The 12,240-nt window shown below is 37.5% G+C and overlaps 2 protein-coding genes across 3 annotated transcripts in view; both read left to right on the forward strand.

Annotated features, from left to right (window-relative positions):
- LOC127798860 (ethylene-responsive transcription factor RAP2-3-like) overlaps positions 1 to 11,845 on the forward strand; it is a 69,024-nt gene extending 57,179 nt beyond the window's left edge. The window contains exons 2-3 of the mRNA XM_052332496.1: positions 10,792 to 11,026; positions 11,116 to 11,845. Coding sequence (XP_052188456.1) covers positions 10,843 to 11,026; positions 11,116 to 11,627 — 696 coding nt within the window. The 5' untranslated portion in view covers positions 10,792 to 10,842 and the 3' untranslated portion in view covers positions 11,628 to 11,845. The remainder of the gene's footprint in view (positions 1 to 10,791; positions 11,027 to 11,115) is intronic.
- LOC127798857 (uncharacterized serine-rich protein C215.13-like) lies at positions 577 to 5,620 on the forward strand. 2 transcript variants are annotated; one of them, XM_052332493.1, is made up of 4 exons: positions 577 to 2,293; positions 3,806 to 4,634; positions 4,923 to 5,062; positions 5,310 to 5,620. In XM_052332493.1, the coding sequence occupies exons 1-2, from the start codon at positions 983 to 985 to the stop codon at positions 3,977 to 3,979; spliced, it is 1,485 nt and encodes a 494-aa protein (XP_052188453.1). In that variant the 5' UTR covers positions 577 to 982; the 3' UTR covers positions 3,980 to 4,634; positions 4,923 to 5,062; positions 5,310 to 5,620. The 2 variants fall into 2 exon arrangements, with proteins under 2 accessions (XP_052188453.1, XP_052188452.1); XM_052332492.1 differs by having other exon boundaries at positions 3,806 to 5,062.
- Positions 11,846 to 12,240: the final 395 nt, after the last annotated feature.

The raw sequence follows: 12,240 nt of genomic DNA on the forward strand, positions 1-12,240 counted from the left end.
TTAATTTATTTTTATAATTTTTAACTAATTTCACTTAACCTCAATGCTTTGTAAATCCATATTTGACTATGATGGGGGTTGGTGGTTAGTCAAATTAGCGCTAAATTTCTTTTCCAGTCTCTCTCTCTCTCTCTCTCTCTGCTTTGTCTATTCCTTGTCTATCGATTTTCAAAACCTATTGATAGGTTTTGGAAATCTGAAATTAATTGGTTTCAAATTTTAAAAAATCAAACCCATGGATGAATCATTTCTCTCTCTCTCTCTCTCTCCTTTATTTATTATTTAATTTTAATTATCTTAATCAATATTAAACTAATTAATATTTAATTAATTTAACTTAAATTAATTCAAAATTGACAAAGATATCTCAAAAAAAAAAAAAAAGAAGAAAAAAAAACCAAACTATGGAGACTTTCGAAATTATTATTAAATTATAAGAAATATCTCCACAGGTATCACAAATGAGGGAAAAATTAGATGTAATTTACTTGTTTTAGTCTACAAATTATTTAATATGCACAATCACTACTCACAAAGATGAAAAATTCATATATGTCACAGCGAAGGGAAGGGAAGGGAAGGGAAGCTTATCAGTTATCACAACCTGAATATAAATCTTTTTACATATTTTTCTCTTTGAGTTTCCAATCCCAACGAAGAAGAGTCCAGAAAAGCGAAAGAGCCTGATTTAGCATTCAAGCAAATCAACCAGATCTCATTGCCCGACCTCTCCCCCCCCCCCCCCCCCCCTCTTTCTCTGCTTTTTCCTTCAATTTGGTGCGATCACGAATCAATCCTATTTCTCGATCTCCTTCGAACGCAGGTTCGCAATCAGATCTCATCTACACCTCTCTGATCCAACGCATTTCTCACCGCCCTATTCCCCTGATTTCGTCATTCCCATTCGCATCACCTTTGAATTTGATAATTATTAGTTTTTGTTGCTATTTGAGATCAATCCCCCAACGAGAAATTCCACGACATGAACTCCAACTACGGGAAATCCAACAAACCCTCGTCCCTCAACAACTACGGCTTCGATTTCGGAGGACTCGGCTCCAATCGTTCCCGACCTCTCAACGAGCAGAAGAGCCAAACAGCTTCTTCATTCACTTCTTCCCAATCCAAGCCCAATACCTCGTCTTCTTGGCAGCCTAGGCCGTCCTGGACTCACCAACCGGCGGCGATTCAGCCGGCTCCCCCCGGCTTGAATGGTCCATCCTCGATGGTCGGCGACATATTCGGGAAGACCTGGTCTTCGTCTTCCTCCTCATCGACCGCCACCTCCTCCAGCATCGGAATTGCCAATAAGAACCCTAATTTGTTCGGAGACCTTGTTGGATCTGCGTTAGGGCAAAGTAAGGCTAATAGCAACGTACCTTTGAAGGTTGCCGCGCCTGTCTCTGCATCGGGATCGAACAAGGGTGCATATTCCATGGGGAATTTAGCAGATTCGCTGCCGAAGACTGGTAATTTGGCGAAGGGAAGCGGTAATTGGGGCTCTTCGGAGAGTTTTGGGAGTTATACAAGTGCAAACAATAGTAGTGCCAATACTAGTAATGTCAATAGCATGAAAAGTGGGACTGTTGGGGGTCCGGCAATGAGGAGTGGAGGTGGGATGGGTTCAAATAAGGACCCATTTGGTTCCTTGGTTGATTTTGGATCAAAGCCAATGGGAAGTTTGAATTCAGCCACCAAAGGCACTAATAATAATAATTCCACTTCAAAGGATGATGCCTTTGGATATTTTCAGAATGCTTCAAAATCAAGCACACCTACATTTGATCCTTTTCCTCAGGTTAAAAGCAATCCCGTGGGATCAAATTCTGGTTCTTATTCAAGAATGGATGATTTTGCTGTCCCTACCCCTCAGAATCAGCCTCCTGTTCAGTCATCTGGTGGCGATGTCTTTGACTCGCTGTTTACCTCATCCTCGGCCTCTGTTGGGGGCTCAACTAATATTTCTGAAGAAATTGGGAGCCAGCAGTTTTCTGGTGGTGATGATTGGGGAATGGATACAGGATTTGGGGGAGGGAATGACACAGGTGGGACAACTGAGCTTGAAGGTCTTCCTCCACCACCTACAGGTTTTTCGGCAACAGCTGCAAAGAATAAAGGGATGGATAACTACAAGCAGGGACAGTATGCTGATGCCATAAAGTGGCTTTCTTGGGCTGTGATTCTTCTTGAGAAGGCTGGTGATGATGCTGCTACCATGGAGGTCTTATCCAGCAGAGCTTCGTGTTACAAAGAAGTTGGGGAGTATAAAAAAGCTGTCGCAGATTGTACAAAGGTATTATCATTTAATATTTTTCTTAGTAGTTCTTTTATGATTTCTGCTTAGAGTTGATGTATTTTTAATCTATGGTAATATTAAAGCCTGTGAATTAACTTGAGTGTTGCTCGATCTGCTTCTTTTTTTGATGGCTTGAAAGTTGTTAACGGTCAATATAACTCTGAGAGCTGTTTGTAGATTGATAGGATCACTGTTGTTAGAATCTTATGATTCACGATTCAAATGGTACGATTCGACTCGATTCATATAGAAATCGAGTTGAATCTATAGGGTGAATCTAAAATCCCTTAGAATCGTACGATTCACGATTCGAATCGTACGATTCGGCTCGATTCATATAGAAATCGAGTCGAATTTATAGGGTGAATCGAAAATCCCTTAAAATCATCTATGAATTGGACGAATCGACCATGAATTGCATGAATAGCACGATTCATCCAATTTGTGCGACTTCGTCTGCAAGTGTGCTTTAATCAAATATTTGTTCTATTTGGCTATCTTTGAAAACAAAGAAGATGATGAAAATGATGAAGATGGTGATGCTCTTGAACTTGAAGATGAAGATTATTGATAACTAGTGAAGATTATGGACAATGGAGTTTATTAGTAACCTTATAATTGTAGGTTTTTTTTTTTTTTTTTTTTTTTTTTTTTTCTAACTTGTTATTTTGAAAGTGGTTTGGTTTGGTGTAATTTGAATTTAAAGCCAACATGAATATACTTTTGCCTTTTGGTATAATTTTAAACTTAGCAAATATATTTAGAAGTTTATTTATCTATTTATATTTAAAAGAATTGATCATGGTGGGTACATTATTTATTTTCTATGGATATATATTATTTATAGTTGAAATTGAGAATGTGTACCGAATCTTACGATTCGATTCGATTCTCGATTCACGATTCATAAAATAAGAATTTCGATTCTCGATTCGAATCTCGATTTAACAACTATGGATAGGATCATTTGCAGCACAAACAACCAGTTAATGGAAACTCTGAATTTCAGCTCATATATTTGTTAAATTCTTCTAATCTGGGTAGCTATGAAGCAGCCCTCTAATCCTTGATAATTTCTCAAACTGGAGGCTGTGTTCCATGATTCAAAAATGAAAGGTGCTCTTATTTCAGAATTCAGGTCTGAAATGTCCGAAATATTTTCTTGACTGTTCATGTTTAAAGGATTCATACAGGGCGTGCAAAGTTTTAGAGTGCTGTAGGCTTTCTAACCAAACCTCCCTTCCTTTTTCCATGCTTGAACTGGTTGTCCAACGAAAAACATTCATTTCAATATATGTTTAAGCATTGTATTGGTTTCACTTACACGTCGTTGACTAAGTTAAGAGATCATATCTTATATAGTCTAATGTCATTTATACTTATTTTTGGTCATGGGTGATGGATAGATGCATTGTGTTCCATTGCTTCCTCTGGTTGTCATTTTCTTAATCATCTTCACTTTTCCCAATTGAAAATCTTCATGTCATAACCTGTTTGCATGTTGTTCAGGTCCTAGAGCGAGATGGTGAGAATGTAGCTGTCCTTGTACAGCGTGCTCTCTTGTATGAGAGTATGGAAAAGTACAAGCTTGGTGCAGAAGACCTGAGGATTGTAATGAAGCTTGATCCGGGTAACAGGGTTGCAAGAAGTACCATCCATCGGTTGACTAAAATGGCCGGCTAGAGAAGTTTCTTTTTTCCACTTGCTTTGTTTCTTTTTCTCATTCATTTACATGATTGATATTTGATAGTTATATTCTCTCTTTATATCAATTTGTGGGGGAGTAATAGCATTTTGCTTGAGAACTGTTATTCTTCTTATGTTTGTTCTGTAACTTTACATGCTTGTTGTATTTCATGTCCTATTCTGGTTGTGATCTGAAATTCTCTTGTATGCATTTAAAATTTCTCTTGGATTGGAGGTTGAGTTCAATACACGCTTGGTGTATCTTTTTCTTTGTAACTGCGATTCATGTCTTAAAGGCAGTATTCTTGGGTACTTAATCTAGTCATATGGTCTTTTGGGAGGTTTAATGTCACTTCAACATTTCTGAAGAACCATGTACCTATGAAAAAAAAAATTATTATTTGAGTATGTCTACTTGGCAGTGCTAGATGTTCAACCTATGAAGTAACCAAGCAACATTGAGGAAGAGATAGGAATAAAGCAGATCAAGAAATTATAGATGGTTTGTGACCAAGCCATGGCAGAATGGAAGAATGGCGTAAATCTGAATTGGCAATTAGTATCATGAAAATGAAGCAAACTCCAGCTTGTAGCTCTTAAAATAAAATGCAGAGAAAGACCAAGAACAGCATGTTTGGAATGACCAAAAAAGGTTGGTTTTTAGACCTGATTTTCGCATTGCTTTCTGTGGGAAGGTTTGTGCAGGATGACTTTGTAGGGACTAATAAAACTGGTATAGATAACCTGCACCTTTGATACTTTGTGTGATTGCTATGCGTTATATCTCCAACTTGAAAACCAAACATCTTGATTCCACATGAAATTGTTGCCCTTTTTTATCATACTTTCATGTATGCAACCTTATCAATGGAAAGCAAACTGTTTGTGCACAAACAAATAAATACAATAAGTGGGACTGTTGACATATGTATTCTTTTAGGAGGCTCAACTATTCATGTTTGGGAAGGAAAGGATGCAGCAGAAAAATATCTGAAACCCTTTGGTTAACCAAGTACAGAACACTGGATTAACGTGAAACCCAGGTCCATTGCTTATGGTTAACCAAGTCTTGCCAAACAGGTATGTCGTTGAGACCCAAGCAGTCCGATTCTCATCCCTGTATGTATCAATAAAAAGAAAATAAATACATAAAAAAGAGAAAATGAATCCGTGATAGAGTATGGAGTTCCCTTAAAAGAGCCCTTTTAATTATAGTTTACTATTGCTGCAAATTTTTCACTTGATGAAAGGAAAACCATGCTTAGATATATGTATACATATTGAGTTTTGTCATATATTATGTCTGATATATTTATGGAACCATCAGATAAACTGGGAATGGAATTAGAGGAAGCATACTTTTGACATATTTGTGGAACTACCAGACAAACTGGGAGTGGACAAAACTGGAAGCATGCATTAGGGTTCACCCCCAGATGATCAGATTTTTTTAGGACCAAGTACATGCAGTTGTCTCTTACTATTAGTTTTCGTTATTGTTTACCATTTCTTGCAAACGATGATGATATCAATTGATAGGCTCGACTAGTTGTTAAGATGACATTATACCTTGCAATTTTCCTCTGGCATCTCCAAGAAGCCCACTCAATGGAAGTGTTAAAGAGTTTAACTTGATAATAGTTGACTCTCTTTGAATTTATAATTTGGGAATGTCTAGCAGTCTATGATATGCGCTGCCTGTTTAGTGCTATGCTGTCCGTTTAATATATGTGATGTTCTTTTATAGAGACTTCAACTAATGTTTTAGCTATCGGTTTACGACTTTGGCGAACTGCACAATTAAGACTCAGCCAACATGGTATTGCATATTAAACGTATAGAAAACTGTATTCGCTCTGCTCCCCGTGAACTGGCAACCTATTTTATAACTCTGTTTTCTTAAATGGCATGCATACAACAATCCATACCTCTTCTAGATGCTTGTGAAATTTGAGTTTGTACCTATACAATGACCAGGTGATGTTTTAGACTTCAAACTGGAGAAAGGTGCATTGTGGCAAGCCTTTGTTTTAAGAAAGAAGAGTAAAATTGAGTAGTGCGCGCGCTAGCCTCTAGGTAAGCTTACTGAACTTCCTTCTGGTCCAAAATATCTTGTCATCTGTTACTTAGAAGGGAAGAACACTGAGATTTTTTTACATTATCTGACACGCTTAGTCACAGAGAAAACATAGTTTTGGTAACGCCCAGAACAGGCGCCCTACCCCAATGGCCCCACACCATGGGAGGGGGGGTAAATTAGGACCCGAGCTCCCTTGATTTCGAACCCGGGAGCATCCGCACTTGCAGCACCTCCACGAAAGCGCCAGAGCCACTCGGGCTGAGCCCTGGGGACCATAGAGAAAACATAGTTGATGAGCGGGAGAGGGGGGGAAGAATAGAATATAGAATTGGGCAGTGAAGTGAGCAGTTGCGAGTTGCGAGGTGTAACTGACAGCAGCGGTCTATCTCTACAGCTTTTGGGTCACTTGTTTGCGGAAAATGCTAGAGAGCCCAACGAGTTTACCGAAAGGGGGCAAAAAGATCATTTTGCCCCCACGCCTTACTCTCTCCCTTCCCCTCCCCCTCTCATGGATTCCCCCCCCCCTCTTTGTGCGTCACCCCTGCCTGCCATGGCCGTCGTTTGCCTCTCCGCTGCAGTCGCTCGGCCTCGCCTCCGTCATCTCGCCGACAATCGATGCAAGCCAGGCGAGGCCGGGCGACTGCAGCGAGGTGTAGTGAAGAGGTGAGCGACGGCCATGGCAAGCAGGGGAGGCGCAGAGTGAGGGGGACAGTGGCCTGCTTTGCAAAGCGGACGGGGCAAAATCGTCATTTTGTCCGCTCTCTGTGAGCTGCTCAGTTGACCCGTTGGGCCTATAGAGCGACTCCTTGTTTGCTCTCAAAAGCCCGTTTTCCTTCGGGGATGAACTTGTCGGCCTGATCAGTTTCTGGCTATTGTCGATGATTCTACTGTACAACTTGATAAGTCTGGGAAGTCATCCTGCCCACCCACCCTTAACCATGCCCAGCTTTAAATGCTTTTCCACTGACATGCATATCTTCTACCTTTTGTTTGATTCGGCAGGCCACGTAAAATTGGAACGTCTTTCCAAGTTTGATTCTTTTCTTTTATCTTTTGTTCATTCAACATGAGGATTGTGGAAGTTTCTTTTCTTCGAACCTATAATAATATTTGGGTGTGTAAACTCACTAGTTTATAAATTACTTACATGCTTTAAGCAAGTACAACAATCTGTATATAGTCTCAAATCTCTAGTGGAGAATGCCCCTGTAATTCCTTTTAACACTAGACTAGACCGATCTTGATGACAAATATACAAAAATATTTATGACTATCTTGGTATAATATCAGCAGTATTGTCGGATTAAACAAGCATAAGCCTACATGGAGAACTTTTATCTGATTTGAATCTCATAGGCCATGGGCCCATGGAGAGAAAACTTTTGGGCCAAATATATTATACAAGGGCCTCTTTCTCTTCTTTGATAGAACATTTGTTTTTTAGTTTTGTTTTATTATTGAAAACAAAATAAAAATTTGTAGTTGGTTGTTTGCTTTGATTTTAAACAAGGTCAAAAACAAAACATGCTAGGATAGGATGTCTTGTCTTATTATTATTTTTTTTTTTTATTTTGTTTGGTTCCATTTCAATTTGTCAACTGTCGTGCTCAATCAAGCCCCAAACCCCCCTGAGTTTGCTTATCCCATTAAACGTGTGTAATCGAGCCCTGCCCTCTTCTTCACAAGTGTGTAGGGCCTTGAACTTGATAAAATATTGATGACTTGGGAAGGCAACTTTGTTCATAAGCTAGTTCCAGTAAATGTTTATTTGGAATTAGATTAGGGAATGGTAAATTTCATATATAATTTCTTAGGTTTATTTAAATTATAATAATTACTTTTATATTTTAAAAATATAATATTAATCTCTTTTAACTTTTAAAATCAAATATTATAAAATTTCTGTTTAATTAATTTTTTTCAATTGCCTAAAATACCCTCAATCCTTCTCTTTTCTTGTCCTTTTTTCTCCTCTTGCTCCTACCAAGTAAGTCGTCAGCTTCAGTTCGACTCTCTTTTCTTTTTTCTTCCAGCAACAAGTGTAGCAGCCAACGTAGGTCACTCCATCTTCCTCTCACTTTACCATCGATGAGCTTCACAAGAGCAACAAAACCACATCATGTGGACACATGATCCTCTTGAAAGTTTAAGCTAACAAGAAAAAGAGAACCAAGTTTTGACCTTCGCCAGAGGGAAAAAGGCTCCATCATGAGGGGATTTTTTCCCCGTGTTCTTTTAGAAACTTTAAGCTAGTAAGAAAAAGAGAAAAAGTTGAGCTAGGGTGACGAAAACAACAACAAAGATGAAGATTGAACCCAAACTTAGGTACAATCCAGTAACTACCATTCATGTTCTTCGTTCTAATTTTTCATGATTCTTCTTTCCACAAAACTTATATCTAGGTTCATGTTCTTCGTTCTTTGTGATTCTAGGTTTTGCAAAATGAAGAATAGGAGACAAATTCAAATATTCCCCTGTTATTCATCGTCTTGTTCATTTTCATTCCAATGTTTGATTTTGAAGAATTTGTGTTCGATTTTAAACTCTTATGAAAATGCCCCATGGCGAAATGGGGATTCGTGTGGAGAGAGGACAGAGTTGATTTAGAAGTTGTTAACTATCTAACTATCCAAGAAAAAAAAAGAATTGAAAAAATATAAACACAATAAATCAATTACAATGAAAACAAATATAAAATTTTACGTAATTTGACTTTATAACCAGTTTACGTACACAATCCTAAACTTTATGAGATGTTTTATGATATTCATCAATAATTATAAGTTTTAATGAAAAAATTTAACAAAATCCTTATTCTCACACACCACCCATATACTCAAGTGGACCCCTTTATCATCCAAATCTCTCTATAATTATGTGTCTCTCTCTATTTTATAAAATAACGTAGAATAAGACCTATTTATAAAAAAAAGTAACATCTCTACCTCCGATTCCTAGTCAATGTGAAATTCTATTAATTACTTTTCATTTGGAATTTAAGGAGCCCCACAACAAGAGTTGCTAGAAGATAAGGTCAAGAAAGGAGAAAGAAATAGAGAATAAATTATTTAACTATAAGAATAAAATAGTTAATTTTTATATTTAATTAACTATAAGGGAGGACTATGATATTTTTTAAAAAAATATAAAATTAATCAGTATAATTTAAACAAACTTAAGACATATAATATTTAAAATTTATTTAAAAAACCAAATATGATCATAGTAAATTTGTGAGTAAATTATATATTTTCCTTTTTCTTTTAATTAAAAAGTACTTGTTCCCACTTTTCTTATTGATGCAATGCAATGAAATGTTGAATGCCCATTTTGTTAATTGTATTTTATATATTATTTTAAGAAGTAAAATAAATCATAGAACTTTTAAGCTACGTTCTTTATGTTGTTTTCAAACTATTTTTAGTTTTTAATTTTTTAAAACAATAAAAATACTTTTACTTCGTTATTTTTAAAAATTAAAAAAAAAACTCAAAACAACAAAATATTATTTTGGTTGTTTTTAACCAAAACAATCTTTAAGTCCAAAATATAGAAAAGATAATTCATTTTTCATGTTTTGGCTCTAAAAAATGAATGAAGGAAAAAAAAATATATTTTTTTAAATTTTAAAAATAAAATTATATATTTATTTAAAATTTAAAAAATATAATATTTCTAATTATAATTAAAAGTATAAGATAACATATAATATATTATTAAATATATTACACATATTATATATAATAATATTGAATACAAATTATTATTTAGATGTCAGAAATTTATTAATTAAATTTGTTATTTTATTTTAATAGTAAATTTTTATTAAAAAGAGTTAATTTTATTATTTAATAATTAAATTTATTAAATAAAATATCATAAAATATTTTTTTTAAATTCTAAAATAAACGTTTTTTTTTTTAAGAAATAAATTTTAAAATGGAAAAAAAACACGTTTTTAATTTTTTAAAAATAAACTATCAAAATAAAAAATTAAAAATAAATTTAAAATATAAAATTAAAAACACATAAAGAATATAACCTTAAATTTTGATAAAAATATTATGTCATTTATATTAGATAATATAATATTTATTCGATAGAACCAAATTAAGAGGTGGCGTGAATTCCAAAAAAGAAATAAGACTCACACACCCACCCTACAAGCTGACGTCAGAAGACAACATAAGAGGCATGTGAAGTTCGAAACGTTGCAAATAGAAATTATAAAGACTCCGTAACTGACAATTTGCTGAAGCAAGGAGAGAGTTAAAATTACAACACGAGAGCCCGCCGTGGCCTATTATTTGGAAAAAACAGTCGCAATTTGGTACCTGCAGCTGCAGTCCAACTCCACACGCACGCACGCACGCACCCACGCAGTAGTCCTATTTTGGAAATACGTCTGTGAAAGTCCGAGCAGTTACGCGCGTGGCTTACAGCTCCTCACCAGCATGACACGCAATGCACCTCCTAATCATAGACGTCCAGGTCTGCAAATTTGTCATCGTCTCTTTTATCACCGATCCCCATGCTGGACCCCGCATTTTCCTCGTCCATCCTGGCCCCCGCTCGATCTGCCCAGTGCCCCCCACGCGTCCCCCTTCGTCACATCTAGACCGTCAACCAACAGACCTGTCCCTTTTCCCGCACCGCTTCAAGGCACCCACCCGCAATTATAAAATCAATCAATCCAAAGCCTTCTTCTCCTCCTCTGCGTACATCAACCCTCTCTCTCTCTCTCTCTCTCTGGATCTCTCTAGAAGTAGCAGCGGGCGAGATGTGCGGTGGGGCGATCATCTCCGACCACGAGCCGGACCAAGGCCGCCGGAAAGTGACGGCATCGCACGAGCTCTGGGCGGAGCTCTTCTTGGGTCTTGACGGCCATGGTGGCAAGGAGCGTTTAACCGAATCTGATCAGAAGGCCGCCCCCGCCGGCGGCAAGCCTAAACAACTAAGCAAAGGCAAATGTTTATGAACAAAAATATAAGGCCATCCGTATAAACAGAAAGTTAGAATTCATCGTGTGTAACCGATAACTTGTTAATTGTAGGAACGAGCGAGGAGGCTCAGGGGAAGATTCCGAGAACACGGAAGAACGTGTACAGAGGAATCAGGCAGAGGCCATGGGGGAAGTGGGCGGCCGAGATCCGCGACCCACTCAAGGGAGTCCGAGTGTGGCTCGGAACCTTCAACACAGCGGAGGAAGCGGCCCGAGCATACGACGCCGCGGCCAAGCGCATCCGCGGCGACAAGGCCAAGCTCAACTTTCCCCATTCACCGGCTCCGCCGCCAGCCACCCCGCCGCCTGCCAAAAAGCCGTGCGTTGAGCAAGCCCACTTCCCGGGTCGTGGGTACCAACACAATGAATCGGGCCAAAACCCGGAGGCGTCTGCTGCAGAGGAATTGAAGCTGAGGGAGCAAATTTCCAACTTGGAATCGTTCCTGGGTCTGGACCAGGAACCGACTCCATCCGTCGGACCGGGTGAGCCCGACTTGGTTGATCTCTGGATGCTGGACGAGCTGCCAGCGACTCATCACCACCACCACCACCTGGGGTTCTAAATTAAGATTTAAGTAATTTGTGTTTGCGTTTGTGTTAGCGTTTGAACTTATACTGTGTTATATGTGTTCAATTCAGTATCAAAACTTTTCGTTCCTCCTTATGATCCTAGTCCTAGATCATATATATCTATCTATTTCGACATATAGATACAACTATCTATCTATGTATATATATTATATATATTATAAATAAATAAATTGGGTCTGTTTGCGTGCAATCATCTATCTGCTTGTCTTATATGCGATTAATTAACATTAATCTAAGCCATTAGTGTTGGTTAATTATTCTGATGCATGCATGTTTCTAGCTCTCTCTCTCTCTCTCTCTCTCTCTCCCTGATTTCTTATTATATTTTTATCATTCTGCTATTTTATTGCATTATTATTAGTGTTATTCCTTGTAATCGTCGACGTTGTGAGTGGGTTGATGCAGTCATCCTGTCAAATCTCACACTACTAGGAATATAATGTTTTAAAACATGCAGTAATTAATCTCTCGATGATGCTTATTGTCTGATTATGCTTTGACCGATACTTAATTAATGCTTATATTTTAATCTATATCTTTTCTTGAGATTGTATGAATGCATGATTATACAAATCCAATATATAT

The sequence above is a fragment of the Diospyros lotus genome, chromosome 4 (genome assembly GCF_014633365.1).
Source record: "Diospyros lotus cultivar Yz01 chromosome 4, ASM1463336v1, whole genome shotgun sequence".
NCBI classification, from domain to species: Eukaryota; Viridiplantae; Streptophyta; class Magnoliopsida; order Ericales; family Ebenaceae; genus Diospyros; species Diospyros lotus.

Excerpts from the sequence above, each read along its gene's own strand:
- LOC127798857 (XM_052332492.1), top strand. The coding sequence starts at position 983 with ATGAACTCCAACTACGGGAAATCCAACAAACCCTCGTCCCTCAACAAC. Across the intron at positions 2,294-3,805 it reads CTGTCGCAGATTGTACAAAG|GTCCTAGAGCGAGATGGTGA; the intron begins GTATTATCATTT and ends CATGTTGTTCAG.